General features: G+C 53.0%; 1 protein-coding gene and 1 non-coding gene across 2 annotated transcripts; both read left to right on the forward strand.

The window, feature by feature from the left end:
* Window positions 1–13,926: 13,926 nt before the first annotated feature.
* EEF2 (eukaryotic translation elongation factor 2) lies at window positions 13,927–22,711 on the forward strand. The gene is made up of 15 exons (XM_039247566.1): window positions 13,927–14,013; window positions 15,031–15,245; window positions 16,095–16,276; window positions 16,356–16,567; window positions 17,081–17,259; window positions 17,420–17,525; window positions 18,022–18,135; window positions 18,339–18,477; window positions 18,621–18,816; window positions 19,315–19,573; window positions 19,960–20,067; window positions 20,435–20,788; window positions 21,082–21,264; window positions 21,357–21,489; window positions 21,995–22,711. Exons 1-15 carry the CDS (start codon window positions 14,011–14,013, stop codon window positions 22,186–22,188), a joined length of 2,577 nt encoding a protein of 858 aa, XP_039103497.1. The 5' UTR covers window positions 13,927–14,010; the 3' UTR covers window positions 22,189–22,711.
* LOC120242122 lies at window positions 16,940–17,004 on the forward strand. Its single transcript, XR_005531015.1, has one exon. It is a non-coding gene; the product is annotated as a small nucleolar RNA SNORD37 (small nucleolar RNA).
* Window positions 22,712–23,223: the final 512 nt, after the last annotated feature.

A 23,223-nucleotide genomic window follows, 5' to 3' on the forward strand; every position in this document is an offset into this window, starting at 1 on the left:
GGCAGGCTCCATGCCGTTAGCCCTGATGGAAGGGCTCGAACCCACGAACCGTGAGGTCATGACCAGAGCCCAGACCAAGAGTTGAACGTTTAACCGACTGAGCACCGAGGCGCCCCTATTTCTTTTTGTTTTAACGATAGCCATCCTAATGGAGATGATGTAGTATCTCACTGGGGTTTTGGTTTGCATTTCCTAAACATTCATAGCCAAGTTTCTCATCTCTTCATGCGTTTATTGGCCATATGTATATCTTTTTTGGAGAAATATCTGTTCAAGTCTTTTGTTCTATCCACCCCCCTTTTTTTTTATTTCTAGGAGAGAGAGAGAGCATGAGCAGGGGAGGGTCAGAGAGAGAGGGAGTCACAGACTGAAACAGGCTCGAGGCTCTGAGCTGGCAGTCAGCACAGAGCCCGACGCGGGGCTCGAACCCACGAACCGCGAGATCATGACCTGAGCTGAAGTCGGACGCTTAACCGACTAAGCCACCCAGGCGCCCCTGTTCTGTCCCCTTTTTAATGGGGTTGTTTGTGTTTTATGTTGTTGGGCTGTAGGAGTTCATTATATATGGTGGACAATAACCTTCCATCAGATACATGGTTTTCAAATATTTTCTCCTGTTCCTTGTGTGTGCCTGACTTAATATTATTAAAATTTCAATACTGCCCAAAATGATTAATCTACAGATTGAATGCAATCCCTGTTAAAATCCCAACAACTTTCTTTGCAGAGAGAAAAATCCATCCTAAAATTAATATTGAATCTCAAGGAACCCCAAACAGCCAATACAATCTTTACAAAAGCAAACAAACAAAAAGAATGGATTTGCGGACTCACATTTCCTGATTTCAAATTTACTGTAGGGGCGCCTGGGGGGCTCAGTGGGTTGAGTGTCCGACTTCGGCTCAGGTCATGATCTCACGGTTAGTGGGTTCGAGCCCCACATTGGGCTCTGTACTGACAGCTCAGATCCTGGAGCCTGTTTCAGATTCTGTGTCTCCCTCTCTCTCTGCTCCTCCCCTGCTCACACTTGCTCATTCTCTTTCTCTCTTGGAAATAAACATTTTATAATTTTTTTAATGTTTTATTTATTTCTAGGAGAGAGAGAGACAGCGTGAGCAGGGGGGGGTCAGAGAGAGAGGGAGTGACAGACTCTGAAACAGGCTCCAGGCTCCGAGCTGGCAGTCAGCACAGAGCCCGACGCGGGGCTTGAACCCACGAACCGCGAGATCATGACCCAAGCGAAAGTCGGACGCTTAACCAACTAAGCCACCCAGGGGCCCCAACATTTTAAAAAGTTAAAAAAAATTAAATTTAAAAAATGTACTATAAAGGTATGTGATTAAAACAGTGTGGTGCTGGGGCGCCTGGGTGGCTTAGTCAGTTAAGCGTCCGACTTTCGCTTGGGTCATGATCTCGCGGTTCGTGGGTTCGAGCCCCGCGTCGGGCTCTGTGCTGACTGCCAGCTCGGAGCCTGGAGCCTGTTTCAGAGTCTGTCACTCCCTCTCTCTCTGACCCTCCCCTGCTCACGCTGTCTCTCTCTCTCCTAGAAAAAAAACAAAAAGCAAAAAACCACATTTAAAAAAAAAACAGTGTGATGCTGGATTTTACACAGACATATTGACTAATGGATTAGAATTGATCGTACATTTTGGGTTATGTACATTTTATTATATATTTTTAAGTATAAAAAAGAAAAAAATGATCTCTGCCTTTCTTTTTTTAAGTTTTTATTTATTTATTTTGAGAGAGAAAATACAAGCAGGGGAGAAGTAGAGAGAGAGGAGAAAGTGAAAATCCCTAGCAGGCTCCACACTTTCAGCGCAGAACCTGATGCAGGGCTCGAACTTGAACCATGAGCTCATGACCTGAGCCAAAGTCAGACGCTTATCTGACTGAGCCACCCAGGCGCCCTTAGTATTTTATTAAAAAAAAAAAAAAAAAAAGAGAGAGGAAAGAGAAGATGATAACATTTCAATGAGCCAATGTGTAAAATGGCTGAGTTGATTGTCTTCCGGCAAAAGGAAGTTAATTAACCTTTGATACACCAATGCCGCTTCCCCAGGGAATAACAATGATGATGATGGTGGTAATAATGATACTGGCTAATATTTATTAGGTGCTGAGCCCTGCGTTAAGCACCTAAGATATGTTACGTCATTTCGCCCTCAAGAGAACCCCATGAAATAGGTACCAGTAGTATCGATTCCAATGTACAGATGAGAAAATGGAGGTCAAGAGCAGTGAAGTGACTTGTCAGGGTCACTCTAGGAAAAGTAATGCATAAAAAGATACACACCTGAATATTCATTACAGCATATGTATTTACAACTGTAAATTTTTATTTACATGTGGCCATCTGTAAATAAGCAAATTGCTCAACTGTACAGGGTCGGTTTGGTAAACCATGTTCCTATCTGTATGGTGGAAAAGCAAACCTCCAGACCTGCTATCCTGGGTTTGAATACCAACTTTAGGACCTGTGTTCTATTTGACTCTGGGCAGATTACTTAACTTGTCAGAGCCTCATTTTCTTCAGCCACGAAAGAGGAAGGAAATTATGTATCAGTTACCAACAGCTGTGTAACGAATATTCCCAAAATTTGGCAGCTGAAAGTAACAGTCAATATTTGTTATCCCACCCCATTTCTGTGGGTCAGGAATTTGGGGGCAGCATAGCCGGGTGGTTCTGGCTGAGGGTCTCTCGTGAGATTGTAGATGGGATGTTGAACAGAGCTAGTATCATCTGAAGGCTTGACTGGGCATGGATGGTCTGCTTCCAAGGTGGTTCCTCACAGTGGATCTGTCCACAGTGCTGGTTGAGCCTCCCCACAACATGGCAGCTGGCTTTCCCAAGTGGGTGATCCCAGAGCTGGAGCAAGGAGGGACCCACACTGTCTTTTCTCATCAAGCCTCAGAAGTCACTCTCAACTATCTTCACAGTATCCCGTGGGTATCGAAGCTCAGCCCTATTCAATGTGGGTGGGGGCCCCTGAAAGGCGAGCTTGGCTGCCAGGGCGTGAGGATTGCTGTGGCCATCTCCGAACAGCACCTGTAAATGGCCACCACAACAGCATCTGCTTCATGGATGACTGTAGTGCTGCCGGACACCTAGCCCATTGCCTGGGACTCAGTAAGCACTCCAGAATTGTGATGTATCCTTTAAAAAATTTTTTTAAATGTTTATTTATTTTTGAGAGAGAGAGCAGGGGAGGGGCAGAGAGAGAGGGAGACACAGAATCCAAAGCAGACTCCAGGCCCTGAACTATCAGCACAGATCCCGACGCGGGGCTTGAACACATGAACCATGAAATCTGAGCCAAAGTCAGATGCTTAACTGACTAAGCCACCCAGGTGCCCCTAGAATTCTGATGAATTCATTTTTTAAAAATTTTTAATGTTTATTTATTTTTGAAAAAGACCAAGAGAGTACAGAGAGAGAGACACACACACACAGAATCTGTCAGCACAGAGCCCGATGCAGGGCTCAAACCCACAAACTGCAAGATCATCCAACCGCCTGATCCCAAGTCGGAGGCTTACCTGACTGAACCACCCAGGTGCCCCTAGAATTGTGATGTATTCTTATACCACTAATTGAGAAAGGACAAAATAACCTTGAAGGGATTATGCAACAGGCTCTGTGCTGTCAGCTCAGCGTGGAGCCTGACAGGGGGCTCAGTCTCACAACTGTGAGATCATGAGCTGAGCTGAAATCAAGAGTCGGACACTTAACCCACTGACCCACCCAGGCGCCCCTAGACATTCACATTGCTATTTAAAAGTAAAAGTAGCCATACGATTTGGCCAGGCAATTTCACTTTTAGGAATGTATTCCACAGAGATGAATTCTCGTATATGTCCCAAGCCCTGCACTGGTAAATTAGGAAATGTGTGATTTGCAGAAAAATTTCTGCTGGGTGTTCCAAGAGGTGGCAAGACTCACCGAATTCTTAGCATTATCACAGGGTGGTAAAGATGAACTGTGCCCCGATACCTGTTCTCTCTGCCAGTAGTAAGACTTCCTATTAAAAAAAAAAAAAAAAAGACTTCCTATTGTAAGCTGGGGACAGCCTCCCAGAATAAAGACTACATTTCCCAGATTCCTTTACAGCTAGGTTTGGTCATGTGACTAAATTCTGGCCAATGACGGTAGTGATATGTACACTTCCTTTCCCTTGTCCTCTCCCCCTCTTCCTATTGGATGCAACATGGACACGCGGTGCACCATCTTGCGCTCTGAGGGTGAAGGCAATACTCTAGGGGGGATGAAGCAAAAAGAAAAATCTTGAGATCTTGATGGCAACATATACGTTATATATGTATTTTACAGATGTGATATATATAGAGTATAATACGGGCTATATACGTGCAGCATGTGCTAAGTAAAATACACTACACGTACACACTAGTACATACGTGCAGGTATATATGTAATATATGCATGTTTGCGCACACACGTACATATATGCACATACACTGTACGTGTGCATTTGCATACACATGTGTGTCTGTGCATGTATAGAAGGACACACATATTTACATATATGTATAGACAGAGAGAAAGGGGGAGGGAGAGAAGGAGGGAAGATTTACTTTAAGGAGTTTATTTAAGCAACTGTGGCAAGTGCAAGTCCAAAATCTGCAAGAAGAGCTAAAATGACAGGTCCAAAGACCATGTGCTGGTGGAATTCCTGTTGCTTGGGGGACGTCAATCTTTTTGATTTATTGAGGCCTTCCACTGATTGGATGAGGCCCACCATGTTAGGGAGGGCAACCTGCTTTACTAAACAGTCCACTGACTTTGAGGTGCCTGGGTGGCTCAGTTGGTTAAGTGTCCAACTGTTGATCTAAGTTCTGGTCTGGATCTTGGAGTCATGCATTTAAGCCCCACATTGGGTTGGGCTCCAGACTGAGCGTGGAGCCTGCTTAAAACAAACACAATAACAGTCCGCTGCCTTAAGTGTTAATCTCATCCAAAAACACTTTCACAGAAACATCTAGAATAATGCTGGGCAAAATATGGCACCATGGCCCAGTGAAAAGGGACGCAGAAAATTAACTGGCACGTGGAGCAAGGTGGGATTTGTGTTTACGAAGATCCCTTGGGCAGCTGTGGAGATGGATTGTGGGGAGCACAGTGGAGGCAGCAGAGCAGGGAGGAGGGGATTGCCAGGTAAGGGATGACGCCCTCCTGGAGCAGGGTGGGGGCAGAGGGGATGGAGCGAAGGACATAGAATCAAGGTGTCTACGTGAATAATGAGTTCTCACATCATCACATTCTGATTTTAAAACATTTCTATCATCCCCAAAAGAAATCCCAGAGAAACTCACTTTCTATCTCTGTGGATTTGTCTGTTCTGGATGCTTCTTATAAAGCGAGTCATACGCTACACGAACTTTATGTTGCTTCTGCCATTGAGCATCATGTTTTCTTTTAATTTTAAAAAATTTTTAATGTTTACTTTTTTATTTCGAGAGAGAGAGAGGGAGGGAGAGAGAGACAGCACGAGCAGGGGAGGCGAACAGAGAGAGGAACACAGAATCCGAAGCAGATTCCAGGCTCCGAGCTGTCAGCACAGAGCCCGACGCGGGGCTCGAACTCACAACTGTGAGATCTGACCTGATCTCAATGATTCACTGACTGAGCCACCCAGGCGCCCCTGAGCACTGTGTTTTTCAGGTCCATCCACACTGTAGCACGTGTCAGCCCTTCACTCCTCTCTAAGGCATAATAATATTCCCGTGTGTGGCCGGACCGCACCCGCCCCTGTTTATCCTCAGCCCCCAGCTTCCCCTGCCTGGACCAGCCCAGGGCCCACTGCTGCCTGCGCCCCGCCCCCGTTCGTCCTCCCCGCGGGGGCCACCAGAGGGCGCCTGTGAGCACGCGAGTCAGACTCCGCCCTCTGTTGCTTGCAGTCCTCCGGGGCTCCAAAGTCACCTCGGGTAAAAGCCCGAATCCTCAGCAGCCCCCAGGTCCTGCGTGACCTGCCCCATTCCCTCCCTCCCCTCCCCTCCCCTCCCCCCTCCCACCCTCTCCCTCACTCTGCTCCAGGCACGGGGCTTCCCCACTTCCCTACTTTTCCTTCGGGCCTCCAGGCCCCGGTCCTGCCCCAGGGCTTTTGCACGTGTTCTTCCTACCTGGAATGCCTTTCCCTCAGGCACCCACATTGCTCTCTCCCTGATCTTCAGATCTCTGCCTTGGTATCTCCTCATACACATAAAATACGTATTGACATCGACCCCCCTGCACCCAGCCCCTGATCCTAGTTCCTTCACAGCTGTCTCACCATCCGAGGGGCACCGTACACTGTGTTCATGCATTCACGCCTCTCCCTCCCCCCCCCCAACAGCGTACAAGCCCTACCAGGGTAGGGATGCTTGTTGTGTGTCCCCAGCGCCTCGGTCAGTGTCTAGGCGCCCGCTCGAGATGTGCACGAGAGATGAATATCATTCACATCAGGAAAATGTGGGGCATTTTATTTCCTTATGCATCTCTTTATTTACTTATCTATGTAGTTATTTTTTATTTATATTAATTTCTATGTCCAATGTGGGACTAGAACCCAGGACCAGAAGATCAAGAGTCACATGCTCCTCTGAGTGAGCCAGCCAGGTGCCCCCAGGGCATATTATTAAAACAAAACAAAATAAAAAGATCGCATATAGGTTTTTTTCCTGAATCTCAACACTGTGAAGATTCAGGAGCCGATTCTCTGGGGGAAGGAAACGCGTGCCTCCCAGGGGCCCCCGAAAGCCTAGTTCACAACATGATTCTGGTGTGATTAAATTAGGATTCCCTTTACTTTCAAAACATCCTGGTTTGCACTTTGGCAAAGGGATGCGTCCCCTGAACATGAAATCAGGCATGGCTGTATGACTCAGCAACTCCCCTCCAAGGGACGTCCCCAACAGAAATGCTGTTGGGACATGTGCTAGAATGTTCCAGAGCAGCGTTAGTCGAAACTGCCCCAAACTGGAAACAGCTCAAATGCCCACCAACAGGGACACAGAAAAATACATTGTACCAGGGTCGCAAGAGAAGAATAGAGCACGGAGGAAAGACCACACTGCTGCGTGACTCAAGGTATACAAAATTCACAAATAGCGAGCCCCCCATCTCTGTGGTTGGAGGACAGGATGCGGTTTATTTGAGGTGGCAGGGACTGGAAGAAGCACCAGGCATTTCTGGGCACAATCTGCATTTTTTTTTTAAATATTTTTTTATTTATTTCTAGGAGAGAGAGAGAGAGACAGCGCGAGCAGGGGAGGGTCAGAGAGAGAGGGAGACACAGACTCCGAAATAGGCTCCAGGCTCTGAGCTGACAGCACAGAGCCCGACGCGGGGCACGAACCCACGAACCGCGAGATCATGACCCATGCAAAAGTCGGACGCTTAACCGACTAAGCCACTCAGGCGCCCCACGATCTGCATTTTAATCTCCATGTTGATTACCGTGGCCTGTCAAGTTTCTGAAAGTCATTGTTCTTTACATTTGATTCACGCCCTTTCTGTATATCGGTTACACTTCAAGCACAACTTTGCCAATATAAGGTGTTCTTCTTTGGGTGATAAATTATAGGGCCACCCTTCTCCTAGTGCAAGGAGGTGGCAAACTGCAGCTCGTGGCCCGATCCACCCTCCTGTCTGGTTTTATATGCCCCAGGAGCTAAGAATGGTTTTTACATTCATAAATGGTTGGGGGGAGGAATGAAAAGAATCATAGATCGTGTCTTTTTTAAGTTTATTTCTTTATTTTGAGAGAGACAGAGAGAGTGAGTGCCCACAGTTGAGCGAGTGGGGGAGGGGCAGAGAGAGAGAATCCCAAGCAGGCTCCCCATTGACAGTGCAGAATCCATTGCGGGGCTTGAACTCACGAACCTTGAGATCATGATCTGAACCAAAGTCGGACACTTGGATTGACTGAGCCACCCAGGTGCCCCTACATTCCGTGTCTTTTGAAAGTTGTATGAAAGTGGGGCGCCCAGGTGGCTCAGTCGGTTAAGCGTCCAACTTCAGCTCAGGTCATGATCTCACGATCCATGGGTTTGAGCCCCATGTCAGGCTCTGTGCTGACAGCTCAGAGCCTGGAGCCTGTTTCAGATTCTGTGTCTCCCTCTCTCTCTCTCTCTGCCCCTCCCCAGCTCATGCTCTCTCTGTCTCAACAATAAATAAACGTTTAAAAAAAAAAAAGAAAGTTGTGTGAAAGTCAAATTTCAGGATAAAAGTTTTATTGGAACCCAGCCATGCCCTTTCTTGTAGTGAGTCTGCGCAGGCTTATGAGCAACCACGGCAGAGCTGAGAAGCTGTGGGGCCCAAAAAGCTGAAATGCTTCCTACTTGGCCCTTTAAGAAAAAGTTACCCATTTCTGCTGTCCAGGAGTCATGCCTGGCCAGCCCAGCCGAAGCCACCCTCTCGGTCGCATGGTTAGAGCCACTGACTTTCATTGTTTCTGCCCGTGCACCTGCCACGTCAGGGCCTTTGGATTCGCTGTTCCCTCTCCCTAGACCACACTCTGCACTTCTGCTCATTGGAAACTTTCTCATCTTTCACGGAAGAGTTTGAATCACCTCCTCCAGGCAGCCCTCCCTCATGCCCTGGGGCTAGATCCTAGCCCTCAACCTGTTCTCCCTTCTTCTTTGCTCAGTCTCTCTCTCCCTCCCAGCCCAACGAGAAAGGTTTCAATTTGTGCAAATATTTGACTATTTCCTCCACCAGCCAATCAGCTCCCCCAAGCCAGGGACTCTTTGCCTTACACCTGAGGGAGGGAAAAAGAGGGAGTAGGATGGTGTATTTGTGGGTGGGGAGGGGTGAGGCCCTGGAAAGCCCGGGCTGGAGGTCCTAGGGACAGCTTAAAAACACAGAAAGGCAAAACAGTTTGCCTGGGGCTATGATCCAGTCCTTCAGGGCGTGTTTGAAGCCCCAGACAAGACTAGTCTTTTACTTGCCCTCCCGGACTGGATTGTCGGTTTAAGCCTCTGTAAACTGGGGTGGCGGCCATGGCAAAACCCCTCTGCAGGGGAGAAGCACGTCTGTCTTTTCCTTAAAGCCTCCGCCTAGTTCGGGGACCTTGGCCATGGGTGTTTCCCAGAGCTATTGTTCTCACCAGAGCCTCGCCAGGCTTCCCTAAACCTGCTTGCTCGACCCTCCCTGGAGGGCAGCACAAGTCGGCCTAAGGCTGCTTCTGCTCAGTGTGCTGCAACACTGTGTTCCCAGGACTGGAAGGCAGCTTGAGGCCACTGAAGAGCTGTTTGCAACCATGCGGGACCCCAGGCAGAAGGAAAAAGCCTGTAACTCCGGTCCTGTCGTGGGATCGAGCCCTGCATCCGGCTCTGTGCTGACAGCGCAGAGCCTGGTCGGGATTCTCTCTCGCTCTGTCCCTCCCCCACTTCTGGGCACACCTGTGTGCTCTCTAAATAGATAAACAAACAAATAATTTAAAATGATAAAAAGAAATTTGATGCCTTGTTCATCATGGCCTTCTTTGTATTCATTCTGATGTTTTACTCGCAAATATTTTTTCAATGTGTATTTATTTTTGAGAGAGAGAAAGAGACAGAATGTGAGGGCGAGGAGCAGAGAGAAAGAGGGGGGCGGGGCATAGAATCTGAAGCAGGCCTCAGGCTCTGAGCTGTCAGCACAGAGCCCAATGTGGGGCTCGAACTCATGAACCGTGAGATCATGACCTGAGCTGAAACCAAGAGTCGGACACTTAACCGACTGAGCTGCCCAGGAGCCCTTGTTTTTCTTTTTTTAAGTGGTATTTAAAAAAAAAAAAAAGTCATGTTAAAATATTCACCCGGCGACAGAGGTTTTTTGCGCCCTCTTAAATGTTATGCTGGCGGGAACAATCCACTTTCCTATTACTGGTTCCAGCGCTGCCCAACAGCCGTTAGGTGCTAATAAATGCTTGTAGAAGGAGTAGGTGGAGCATAAAGTCTAGGGCTTCTGTCCCATAATGGGAGCTGCGTTCATTTGCTGTGGCCTCGCAAAACCCCACACACTGCCGGGCTTACACGACAGACACCTGGGCGCCTGCGTGGCTCAGTCGGTTGAGTGTCCGACTTTGGCTCGGGTCATGGTCTCGCAAGCAGCTTGTGAGTTCGAGCCCCGTGTTGGACTCGGCCGTCAGTGCAGAGCCTGCTTCAGATCCTCTGTCCCCCTCCCCACGCCCCTACTCTGCTTATGCGCAGGCGCATTCTCTCCAAAATTAACAAATATTGAAATAAACCCAGATGTTCACTGTCTCCCAGTTGTGGAGGCTGGAAGTCGAGATCGAGGGATTGGCAGGGCTGGTTTTCCCGAGGCTTCTCTGTGGGCTTGCAGATGGCGGACTTCTTGCCGTGTCCTCACAGGGTTGGCTCTGGGCCCGTCTGTGTCCCAGTGTCACTAATAACACTGGTGTCACATTGGATCAGAGCCCACTGCGATGACCTCATTTCAACTTCGTTACCTCCTTAAAAACCCCCATCTCCAAATACAATCAAATTCTGAGGCACTGGGGGTTAGGACTCAGTATATGAATGGGGGGGGGATGCAACGCAATTCAGCCCAAGCTAGGAGTAAACTATTTAAGACAGAAATACCATATACCAGCCATTATTTTCTTCAAGCCTCACAAGAACCGTTGATAAAATAGGCTCTGGGGCGCCTGGGTGGCTTAGTCGGTTAAGCGTCCGACTTTTGCTTAGGTCATGATCTCGCGGTTCGTGGGTTCGAGCCCCGCGTCGGGCTCTGTACTGACTGCCAGCTCAGAGCCTGGAGCCTGTTTCGGAGTCTGTGACTCCTCTCTCTGACCCTCTCCTGCTCACGCTGTCTCTCTCTCTCTCCTAGAAATAAATAAAACATTAAAAAAATTTAAAAAAATAAAATAAAATAGGTTCTGTATTCAGTATTTTCCATGCAAAATCTGGAGCTCAGAGAGGTTAAGTAACATGCCCAAGATCATACAGCCGGTGAAGGCAGGACGAGAATTTAATCTTGGGGCACCTGGGTGGCTCAGTCAGTTGAGTGACTTTTGATTTGGGTTCAGGGCCTGATCTCACGGTTCATGGGTTCGAATCCCGCATTGGGCTCTACACTGATCGTGTGGAGCCTGCCTGGAATTCTCTACCCTCTCTCTCTGCCCTTCTTCTGTTTGTATTCTCAAGAAAGAAAGAAAGAAAGAAAGAAAGAAAGAAAGGAAGAAAGGAAGGAAGGAAGGAAGGAAGGAAGGAAGGAAGGAAGGAAGGAAGAAAGAAAGAAAGAAAGAAAGAAAGAAAGAAAGAAAGAAAGAAAGAAAGAAAGAAAGAAAGAAAATTTAAACTCATGATGCCTGGCCTCAGTTTAACCACATCTGAAACACATCCAGGCAATGTAGGGGGCAGAATTGCTCCCTGATTAAACTCTACCTTTTTTAATTATGGTGGTAAAATTCACATAACATGAAATTCACCCTCTCAACTATTTCCAAGCGCACAGCTCAGCAGCATTAAGCACACTCACACTGTCGTGCAGTCACCCCTTCATTGTCTCCAGAACTCTTCATCTCCCCAAACTGAGACTCCGTCCTCATGAAACACTGACTCCCTGCCCCCTGGGTGGCCGCCCCTCCCCAGGGCTCCCATGGTCTACTCTGTCTCTGAGGACGGGACTCCTCTAGGGACCTCTTGTGAGTGGGGTCATGCAGGATGTGTGCATCTGTGTCTGGCTTCTGTCGCTGCTCCCGGTGTCCTTCAGGTCCATCCACGTGGTGGCAGGTGGCTGGCTGTCCTTCCTTCCTGAGGCTGAAGAACCTTCCAGTATATGTGTGTATATACGTATATACACATATATATATATCAGTATATGTACATATATACCAGTCAATGCGTTCTTCTCTTATCAGCCGAGAGACTTTGATCGAATCCTTTAACTTCTCTGAGCGTCAATTATCTTCAGCACAAAGGAGCTCAGTCAAAGCTCAGAGTGTGAGGAAGATTAAGTGAAATAATTAATTTAAAGGGCGGTGAATGGCATTCTATAAGCGATCCGAGTGCATCAAAAGGCAGATACGAGGGACGTGCAATGGCGGGTGCTGGGCAGCAGGGGCCGCTGCCGTCGCCTCCTGGAGGTACAGATGGCTTGGCTGGCGCATGCGCAGCTGAGCCTCCCTGCAGAGGTGACTTTTTTCTCATGGTTCTTCCCCGCCCTTTACCTCGGCCTGTATTTATTACTGCAGACCCTGAACCTGGCTGGAGCTGCTTTTGCTCTCTGCTGAAGCCCGGTACTTCCCCCAGGCTTCTGCTAGACGTGGGTCTGGGAATAGCGGTGGGGACAGGTACGGCACCTGGTCCCATCCCGGCAGCTGTGGGGCTGAACCCCTCCCCATGAAGAGTGACAGCGGAGGAAGGGCTTCAATCTCACTATTCTCCTTACACTCTCCCCCGCTTCTTCATAAATTTTCGTAATAAGCATTCTGTTCACTTGAGAGCAAATTGAACCCCCCTTAACGAAAACCTTTGCTTTTCATCTCTGAAATGCTCAAACGTGCAAGGGCGAGCTGCGAAGTGCCTAATACGGAGCCCAGTACACAGTGGGTGCGCAATACATTTAAGATTGAAATTTATCAAGAAAGGGAAACTGGAGACCCATGTGCTGAAAACGTGTCCTTCAAATGGCGCATGCACTTGCCTTGTAGAATTAACATCAAAACGTGTCATGAACACAGATGTAGGTGTTTAAAGACCCCGATTGACCCTCGGGTAAATGCAATCAGGACTGGACAACGCTTTACAAGCAAAATGCGTACAACATTCCTGGGAAGGAGTGCACGGGCTCAGAGTTCAGATTCCAACTTGCATTGTTTTTTTTTGCAGATGCTTATCTCCCCTTCTACCAGCCGAGGAAAAGCAGTGTAATCCCTCTTCTTTTGACAGCGTGGGAGTAGGAAGATTTTCCTCAGGGGGTTTATTTGTGCTAATGAAAATATCATTCATGGATGATATAAGAAATACTAAGAGCCTACTATATACCAGGCATTGGGCTTGGCTCTTTATAAAGGATAAAGATAATGAATGGAATTCAGTTTGTTCCCTCGAGCCAAAGATCTGAAATGCAATAGTTTGTTAGGGTCAGATTAGGACACAAACGCAAAATAGTCTTATGCACCTCCCGCTAGAGAGGAAATGAAATAGAAAATGAGATTACATCTGGAATGCGTTGAGCCCCATGCCTGAGACATAGCAAACGAAGCCCTTGAAATAAATGTTGTATTAATAGCAATAACAGCTAATTAAAATAGCTGACATGTATTGAGTGCTGTGTCAGGCACGGTGCTAATCCCTTTGAACGTATGTAGTCAATCTTACTCTCCCCCAGTGAGTTAGTAGTGATTACCCCATTTTACAGATGAAGAAAAAGAGGCACAGAAAAATCCGAGTACCTAGTGTACGAACGGGTAAAGTGGTGGAATTCATGATGAATTAATACCTGCCTTCAAAAAACGTTTTTATTTTGAAATAATTATAGGCACATAGTCGCAAAAATAGTACTGGGGGCCCCGAGTATCCTTCCTCCACCTTCCCCCAAGTGGCATCGTCTTACATAATAGCGAACCAGAAAACTGACTCGTGTACAATCCACAGACCCATTTCACATTGTTAAGTGCTTTTAGCAGAAGTGCTTGACATTTCGCAAGCCGATATAGTTACCACGATTAATAGTCTCAGCTAAAACGGTGCTCTTCGCTTTTATCACCTGAGTATCGCATTCCGGAGGCTCACGCCCAGCTCCGGTAGACCACCGCCCCCGAGAACTCTGGCAGCCGCACCCGCGTTTGAAGGGTTAACCGGAGGAGTGCTTCCTTGCGCCTGCGCAGGGCGTTCCTTCTCGCCCCGCCCCCGCAGCGCGGTCAGATGATCCGCCCAACCGGCTTCTGCCTATAAAAGGTCGGGTGTTGACGTCAACGTTCTCTTCCGCCGTCGTCGCCGCCATCCTCGGCGCGACTCGCCCCGCTCGGATCTGCTTGGGAGAATCCACCGCCATCCGCCACCATGGTAAGCTACGCCGTCGGGCTGGTGGCCCAGAACGGCAGCGGGGCCTCCGCGGGACCGGCGCTCCTGGGTTTGGGGCACTGGGGTCGCCCGGACCTGGGGGAGACATGGCGGCGCCGGCGGGCCCCGGGTCAGGAAAGCGGCCGCCGCCATGTCTACGCGTCGTGCCGTTCGCTGAGCCCCTTCTGCGCTTCCGGGGGGTGCCGCCGCCTCGCGGGACCCCGGGTCGGGCTGGATCTGGGGCCGAGTCGGGGCGCGGGGGAGGGCGGGGGGAGCGGAGAGGGTAATGATGATGTGGCAGACGCTGTAATGGCGGGCGCTGTGTGCGGCGGGGCGAGGGGAGCCGCCTTATGTAACCTGCGGGTCGCGAGCTCGAGTTGGCTTTCCGTCGGGTGCCGTGGGTGGCAGGCAGGTGGGACAGCGGGGAGAGCTGAAGACGACCTCTTGAAAGCTCCCCTAACGCCTGTGTGACATTGGCTCGGTGGCTTGCTCTCCCCGCGCGTCTCGACTGTGAAAGGCTGACAGAGCCGGGAAATGGAGGCTGGCGTCTGCTGGGGCTGAGCTTGCTGTCCGCGTCCCGGGGGAGGTGTGGGTGGAAACCCCAAGGGGCGGGGGGCCCTGTCTGACCGCCAGGTGCACGGGTGACCTTGGATCTCAAAGATGCCCTTTGGGGGACGCTTGGGAGGACTCCCGCGGTACAGGGCTGGGGTTTTGAGGGGAGTATTGTCTCCCCCTTGGCTTCCTGGGGCTGCGGAGCCTTCTGATGGGTCCATCCCGGCTACAGGAAATCTGTTGTTGCTTGTGCAGCCCTCGTTAGGAGTCGTTGCTTGTAAGTGATAAGCAGAGCTTGGTTTTGGGACCTGGGCAGGTGGCGTTTTTAGGAGGGCGTCAGCACAGAGACCGCAGTCCGGGTGGTAGTTGGGGCTGACCCAGATCCAGCTCACTCTTGGCCGAGGTCTCCAGGTCACAATTGATTGAAGTCCCAAGGCCGTCCTGAGCCTCCCTCTCCCCACCCCTCAGGTGAACTTCACAGTAGATCAGATCCGGGCCATCATGGACAAGAAGGCCAACATCCGAAACATGTCTGTCATCGCCCATGTGGACCATGGCAAGTCCACGCTGACGGACTCGCTGGTGTGCAAGGCTGGCATCATCGCCTCCGCCCGCGCTGGGGAGACCCGCTTCACTGACACCCGGAAGGACGAGCAAGAGCGATGCATCACCATCAAGTCAACGTGAGGAGGGGGGGGTGGCAGTGCTCACCCAGGTCCGCGGGGGGCGGACTGGACAGCAGGCCCCAGCCTGTCCCCAAGGCCGCTAGGGGATGACATGAACACCCTGGGGGCTGGGTATTGACGAGGGAGAATGAGGTTCCCAGCTAGGGGAGGCTGCAGCCAGTGTGACAGGTCGGTGATGGGACTGGGGAGTATCAGAGAGGAAGGGGCTTGCCCCTGGGCTTCCTCATTTCCAGGTGCTGCCTGGTCAAGTCCTGGCAGGTGGTTCTGGATGATCATGCTGTCACCACCTGCTTTGCATAGGGCTCCCCAGTGACTTTGTGGCCCTAGATGTCCATAGTGAGCCCCAGAGCAAACTACCCATGATCGCCGCCTGTCATTAGTTGGTGATTTGTGAGGTGTTTCTGGGGCGTTGGTTCTGGGACTTAATGTGTCAGCTGTGAGTGGATGGTGCAGAGAGTGAAAGGTGGTCTGGGGTCACCTGGCCCATGTTTGGAGTCTGGGTTGCTGAGCCTGGGAGTAACCAGGAAGAGGGGACTGGATGGGGAGGTCCCTAGGAGTTGGTCTTTAAAGCAGGTACTAGGGAGCCGGGCCTCCTTGGTAGAGGGCGATGGCGTCTGTGTGGGGGGGGCTGGAGTCTCCAGGGAGGAGTGATTGGGGGAGAGGAAACAAATTGCAGCGCGTTTTCTAGATTTGAACCTGGTTTCTTAACTTATGAGGAATTCCCGTAGGGATTAAGAAAGCTCTGCTGACTCTCCTAGTCAGGGAACCTGGGCCTTAGTCCAGGGGTCATGGGGAGGGCGGTGTAGATGTGGCTTCCCTCCATCTCAACCTGCCCTGGTCTCTTAGGGCCATCTCCCTTTTCTATGAGCTTTCGGAGAACGACTTGAACTTTATCAAGCAGAGCAAGGATGGCTCTGGCTTTCTCATCAACCTCATCGACTCACCTGGGCACGTAGACTTCTCCTCGGAGGTGACCGCCGCCCTCCGTGTCACCGACGGTGCCTTGGTGGTGGTGGACTGTGTGTCTGGTAAGTAGTGGACTCCCTCACGTGTGGTTTGGAGCGTGGGGCCGTCCTGGTCCTGGCTGACTGGGCCACTGGTCCCCAGGTGTGTGCGTGCAGACAGAGACGGTGCTGCGGCAGGCCATTGCCGAGCGCATCAAGCCCGTGCTGATGATGAACAAAATGGACCGCGCCCTGCTTGAGCTGCAGCTGGAGCCAGAGGAGCTCTACCAGACTTTCCAGCGCATCGTCGAGAACGTCAACGTCATCATTTCCACCTACGGGGAGGGCGAGAGCGGCCCCATGGGCAACATCATGGTGCGTTGTGTGCCCGCTGAGATGCAGGGTTCTTCGGCCGGCTTGCTGTCTGCCTGTGTTCCCAGTACTTCATCCCACCTCTTGCTGGGGGAGCCGTGGTCCTTCTGTTGTGGGGGCTGTGACTGTTCCGGGGGGGGGGGGGTTGCAGGCCCTGGAAGTGCTGTTGAGTCTAGGGGGCCTTGGATTCTTGCCATCTCTGACAGTGGGCTGGCCAGGAGCGTTAGGGTAACTAAGAACGGGGTGGACCATTTCTGAAACCAACTTCCTGCTGCACTCAGTGACTTGTGGAGAAGCTGTAGGGTGGTTTGTTCTCTGTGTAGACACGGGTTTGAGTCTGCCCCGCCCCCAAGGCCATGAGCAGAGCTGGGTCCTGTCAATGATGACTGAAATTTCTTCACTTTGACCTGATGGCTACTGAAGAAATCTGATGTCTGAGGCCCACCGCGGGGGGGGCCTTTGTGCTTTCTGTCCACCTGTTTCCACTCACAGCTTTGTCTCCTTTCGCCCTTGCAGATCGACCCTGTACTTGGCACTGTTGGCTTTGGGTCTGGACTGCACGGTTGGGCCTTCACCCTGAAGCAGTTTGCAGAGATGTATGTGGCCAAGTTTGCGGCCAAGGGCGAGGGCCAGCTGGGGCCTGCTGAGCGGGCCAAGAAGGTGGAGGACATGATGAAGAAGCTGTGGGGTGACCGGTGAGCGCCTCGTGCGAGGAGCAGGGGCGTCTGCAGCACCCTGCTTGCCTGGTGGGGGTCCCTGGGTGGCAGTGGGGAGGGGGTTGAGTGGGCTCCTGCATGATGGTACCCTCCCCACCCCCTGGGTCCTGCTGTGGTTGAGCTGAGTCTCATCTGCCAGGTATTTCGATCCAGCCAACGGTAAATTCAGCAAGTCAGCCACCAGCCCTGATGGCAAGAAGCTGCCCCGGACATTTTGCCAGCTCATCTTGGACCCTATCTTCAAAGTGAGTAGCCGAGAGTTTTCGTAGATGTGCACCCCCTGGGCTGTCCATGGGGCTGGTGGCTCCTGGGGGACCTGCTCCCCGACCTGCTGTGGCAGGTGATGGGGTGTCTGGGGCTGGGCACAGCCAGGCCGGAGGGTGGCTGCCAGAGGAGGGTGAGGGCACAGTGGTAGAGGTTCAGGCCCTGGGGTCCCTGATAAGCAAGCCACGGACATTCCTGGTGGAGGGGAGCTCACCTCCCTGGCTGGGGGTGTAGAGGTAGGAGACAGGAGACAGCTTGGGCTTTGTTGGTTTAGGGAGTGGAGGGTGAATTAGGACACATCTGTGGCACAGAAGAGCAGATTTGCGTTTTGTGATCGCCCTTTCTGCTTTTCCCGGGACTGTGCTGTGGGACTTTGCAGGACTGCCCGTGCCTTGTGTGAGGCTCTGGTTTGTGTGGCAGGAAGAAGCCTCGGGCTTCCCAGCGTGTTTCCAAACCAACCGTGTTTTGGCACGTTAGGTATTTGTCGCGATCATGAATTTCAAGAAGGAGGAGACCGCGAAACTCATTGAGAAGCTGGACATCAAGCTGGACAGCGAGGACAAAGATAAAGAAGGCAAACCACTTCTGAAGGCAAGTGTGGGTGGGCGTCCCACCCACACCACGTCCACACCTACACCTACACCACAGCCCCACCTCGGCAGGGCAGGTGGAGGCCTGCGCTGTTGGTCTTGCTCTGGGAGGGGCAGCCTCGCACCTGAGCCAGTTGAGACCCACTTTCAGCCCGGGATCCTGAGGGCAGGGACCAATCTAGAGCCTCCTGTCCCCTTCCATAGGCTGTGATGCGCCGCTGGCTGCCTGCTGGGGACGCCCTGCTGCAGATGATCACCATCCACCTGCCTTCCCCCGTGACAGCCCAGAAGTACCGCTGCGAGCTCCTGTACGAGGGGCCCCCGGATGACGAGGCAGCCATGGGTACGGGACGTCCCCCAGCGTAGGGCTGGAGCAGCCTGGGGCTAAGTGGCTGGGGGTGATGGTCCTTGCCACTCACAGCGTCAGGGTTCTGGGATGGTGGCGGTAAGGGAGTCACACACACTCTCGGGATTCTTCTTTTTCAGGCATTAAAAGCTGTGACCCCAAAGGCCCCCTTATGATGTACATTTCCAAAATGGTGCCGACCTCCGACAAAGGTCGGTTTTATGCTTTCGGCCGTGTATTTTCGGGGCTTGTGTCTACTGGCCTGAAGGTCAGGATCATGGGGCCCAACTACACGCCTGGGAAGAAGGAGGACCTATACCTGAAGCCCATCCAGAGGTGAGGGGCTGCCATTCGGCCCTCTGCGGGCCCCCTGCCCTGCGATAGGCTGACGGAAGGTGTTCCGGCCCCAAGAGGGTGAAGGAACTGGTGAAGCTGATGGGCTGCTCCAGACGCAGCGGGCAGAGCCCTCGTTCTGCCTCGGACACGCCTGTGCCACAGTTTGGGCTGGTGCCTGGAGAGCTGGCGAGGCCTCTAGGGGCCTCCCTGGTGGTAGCGTCTGCGCCAGCACTGCACCTAAGGGGAGGGGGAAGACCCAGCCCCTCTGTCCCGCCAGCGGCCTGGGGTCCCCATGCCTCTGCTCCTTTGGCTCTCAGGTCTGACGTTTGACAGCCCTGGGCTGGGTGTGGTGCCCTAAACCGGGGGAGGTAGGAACGAGCAAGTTGGTGTCCCAATAGGATTCAGTGTCCTGAAGTTGGTGGGTCTCAGGCCCTGGGGGTGGACAGGCCACGGGCTCAGATGGCAGGAGATCTGAGGCACTGATGGTGTCTCCCCCAGAACAATCCTGATGATGGGCCGTTACGTGGAGCCCATCGAAGATGTGCCTTGTGGGAACATTGTGGGCCTGGTGGGTGTGGACCAGTTCCTGGTGAAGACGGGCACCATCACCACCTTTGAGCACGCCCACAACATGCGTGTGATGAAGTTCAGCGTGAGCCCTGTTGTCCGGGTCGCTGTGGAGGCCAAGAACCCGGCCGACCTGCCCAAGCTGGTGGAGGGCCTGAAGCGCCTGGCCAAGTCGGACCCCATGGTGCAGGTGGGTGGGCGCCCTGGCAGAGGCAGCGCTCCTCGTGGGAGCGGTTAGTTTCTGGTGTGTGTGTATTGAGGCCAAACGCCAAGTCGGGGTTGCAAGTACTTGAGAGTCAGTGCGCGTCCACTTCTGTCTCAGGCTGCTGAGGTCTCTGTGGTGTGGCTCTACGGTAGGTCATTCCAGAAGATTGAGGCTGAGAACCAGCGAAGCGCCTGGGGGCTCTTGCTGTTTTCCGGGAGCCTACCTCCCTGAAGACCTCAGTTCTGGGGGTCCGTCTCCAGCCGGGGAGCATATCTGGAACCTGCTTTCCGCCCGTCAGCCTAGGACTTCTTGGGCTCCCCGAGTGTCCTGGGGTCAGTGTCGGGGTCTGACTCTCCCTCCATCGGTTGCAGTGCATCATCGAGGAGTCGGGGGAGCACATCATCGCGGGGGCTGGCGAGCTGCACCTTGAGATCTGCCTGAAGGACCTGGAGGAGGACCACGCGTGCATCCCCATCAAGGTGCGGAGGCCTGTTGTCCCGACACGGCGGGCAGCCAGCGGTCGCGTCGTGCGGGGTTCAGGCTGCGCTCTGCCGGTCGGCCGTTCCATTCCCTTTTCCTTGACGTGTTCCTGGCGGGTGAATTGCAAGGTTCACAGCGGCATCTGTGTAGGCTTTCCGCGCCCCGGAGGGTGGGGCGTGAGGGGTGTGCTTCCTGAAAGCTAGTGAACACGAGCCCGGCTGCTGGTGCTCTGCTTTCGCAAGGACCTGAGCTCGCACGTGTGTGAGAGACGCTCACGAGTCCTGTTGCAGGAAGGGCGTCTGGATGTCCCTCGCGGGCGGCCCCTGGTTCCCGGAGGCCGGCCTGACCCTCCTGCTCCTCCGGCAGAAATCCGACCCCGTGGTGTCCTACCGGGAGACGGTCAGCGAGGAGTCGAACGTGCTCTGCCTGTCCAAGTCCCCGAACAAGCACAACCGGCTGTACATGAAGGCGCGGCCCTTCCCCGACGGCCTGGCCGAGGACATCGACAAGGGCGAGGTGTCGGCCCGCCAGGAGCTCAAGCAGCGTGCCCGCTACCTGGCCGAGAAGTACGAGTGGGACGTGGCCGAGGCGCGCAAGATCTGGTGCTTTGGGCCCGATGGCACCGGCCCCAACGTCCTCACGGACATCACCAAGGGCGTGCAGTACCTCAACGAGATCAAGGACAGCGTGGTCGCTGGCTTCCAGTGGGCCACCAAAGAGGTGCGGGGCCGCCTTACTGTCTGGCTGGTGACAGATCAGTTCGCTGTGGGGTTCTCGGGCCAGCGAGGCTCACACCTAATGGGAATTGGGAGTCACGTGTTCCGTGAGGGGAAGTGAGGCTTGGAGTCTTACCTTCTGGGAGGAGCGTCCTAGGCAGGCCAAGTAGGGTAGTGTGACACTTTATGTTGGGGGTGGGGCCTTGGGCATTGGCACAGAGCTGCGTTATCCCTTGTTGTAGAGCGAAAGGGTCAGTAGGTGCGGGACCTTGATGGTGCTCTCGCCATTTTCTGCAGGGAGCCCTGTGCGAAGAGAACATGCGGGGTGTGCGCTTTGATGTCCATGACGTGACCTTGCACGCGGACGCCATCCACCGCGGCGGCGGCCAGATCATCCCCACCGCCCGGCGCTGCCTCTATGCCAGCGTGCTGACTGCCCAGCCCCGCCTCATGGAGCCCATCTACCTTGTGGAGATTCAGGTTGGGGGTGGGGGTGGAGGCTGCTCCTTTGGCGTTTCTGGGTCTTGTTTTACTCAATAGATGCTTGAAAAACAGTCTTTCTTTCCTGACAGTGTCCTGAGCAAGTGGTTGGTGGCATCTATGGTGTCCTGAACAGGAAGCGGGGTCACGTCTTTGAGGAGTCCCAGGTGGCTGGCACTCCCATGTTTGTCGTGAAGGCCTATCTCCCTGTGAACGAGTCCTTCGGTGAGTGGGGCTGGGGACGGCCAGCTGGTGCCGGGCAGTGCCCACGGGTCTGCGGGCAGCCTGGTTTTGCCTCTAGCAAGGCCTAGAGCAGGTCTGAGAGGCCCTGATGGAGTGCAAACCATGGCCCGTTTGGAGGTGGCTTAGAACAGTTGTGGGGGAAGGTAGTCTGCTCACCATGTAGAGCTGGTGGATTTCTGGGGGAGGAAGACATGCGATCTGGTGACCTGTTCAGATCAAGGTTAGCAAGCGGGTGGGCTGTAGCTCATGTTCAGCCCGTGGGCAAGCAGTGGAGGCCCAGTAGTGGCCTGCGTGGTTTGCTTTCCTAGCAGTGGTCTATAGTGCAAGGCCCGGGGCACATACAGGCACGGTCTTAAACGGCAGTTCAACTGGTCAGGGTGGCTGGGCTTCGTTACCTCTGCGTGCCCACCGTCCCCTCAGGCTTGGCTGCTGAGGCAGCAGGAGCCGGTTTCTGGAGTGAGCTGGTGAGCCCTGTCCCTCCCCACAGGCTTCACCGCTGACCTGAGGTCCAACACCGGTGGCCAGGCCTTCCCCCAGTGCGTCTTTGATCACTGGCAGATCCTGCCTGGGGATCCCTTTGACAACACCAGCCGTCCCAGCCAGGTGGTGGCCGAGACGCGTAAGCGCAAGGGCCTGAAGGAGGGCATCCCCGCTCTGGACAACTTCCTGGACAAATTGTAGGCTGCCCTCCTGGCAGCCCCCCCCCACCCCCCACCCCCCGTGGGACTCAGCACAGCCCCTGCACTCGGCTGACATCGACCACAGCGGCCCTCGCATTGTCCACAACACCTCGAGACTGTCCAGTGACCACCTGGCGGTTCTGGGGCTCACTCCGTGCCATCGCTCAACGTGAACGCTTGATGCCGTTTCCTCCGGTATTTATTTCAGGATTTCTGAGGCTACGGAGATGCCCTGGCAGCCGGGACAGGCTTGGCCGCTGGGGGTGGGGAGGCGGGTGGGACTCAACAGGGTTTTTTTTCCATTTCAGAAACTCAAATGTCCAAAAAATACGAAATTAACGCATTAAGAGGTTTATTTGGGTAAATGGCCCGTAGTGGGTTTTCCCCAGAAAAGGGGGAAGGACAAGCGGGGAGACCGTCTTCTGTGGACAGAAAATAGGAGGCAGGAAGGTGCGTGCGGTGCCACCGTGAGCGCCCCCAGCTGTATCAGTGCCATTGGAATAATAAATTCGATATGGTGGTGACTGTGTGTCCATGTGACTTTCTTGTCCAGCCAGCCTGCGGCGGGCTTCCAAGTGCTGCAACGCTGAAGGTTGCACCTGACCTTGAAGTACCCTTTGGGAGGCCGGGCCCAGATGCGGAGGCCCCGCCAGCAGTCACACATGGCTCCTGCTCACACCTGTTGTCTGGCGGGACCCACCATGATGGTGGCAGTTCAACTGGGCTGTGCAGAGGGACAGCCACCCCCCTTTGTCCCTGCTGGTGCTGGAAATGGGCCCCAAGTTTGTAAGCTTGCAAGTCTGCTTCTGTGGAGGTGCCTTCTCGATCATGGTGGCTCGGACTAGACCGTCCGTGAGGGGGAGTCACAGAACCGTCAGCTGCCAGGTGGGTTGTCTTACCCAGCCAGCTGGTTATCAGAAAAGTTAACATTGGGCATTAGACTTAACCTTAAATGTGATGTGAACTTCTAGGCAGTGGAGGATTAACATCTAGTTCGTGCCTTTCGCTGGCTTAAGGACCGTCCCAAACACCCAAA

This window comes from Hyaena hyaena, unplaced genomic scaffold (assembly GCF_003009895.1).
Source record: "Hyaena hyaena isolate Hyena2069 unplaced genomic scaffold, ASM300989v1 scaffold_296, whole genome shotgun sequence".
In the NCBI taxonomy this organism is placed as follows: Eukaryota; Metazoa; Chordata; class Mammalia; order Carnivora; family Hyaenidae; genus Hyaena; species Hyaena hyaena.

Coding starts and splice junctions, on each gene's coding strand:
- EEF2 (XM_039247566.1), top strand. Junction 20,068..20,434: donor ACGCGTGCATCCCCATCAAG/GTGCGGAGGCCT, acceptor CTCCTCCGGCAG/AAATCCGACCCCGTGGTGTC. Junction 21,490..21,994: donor CCCTGTGAACGAGTCCTTCG/GTGAGTGGGGCT, acceptor CCCTCCCCACAG/GCTTCACCGCTGACCTGAGG.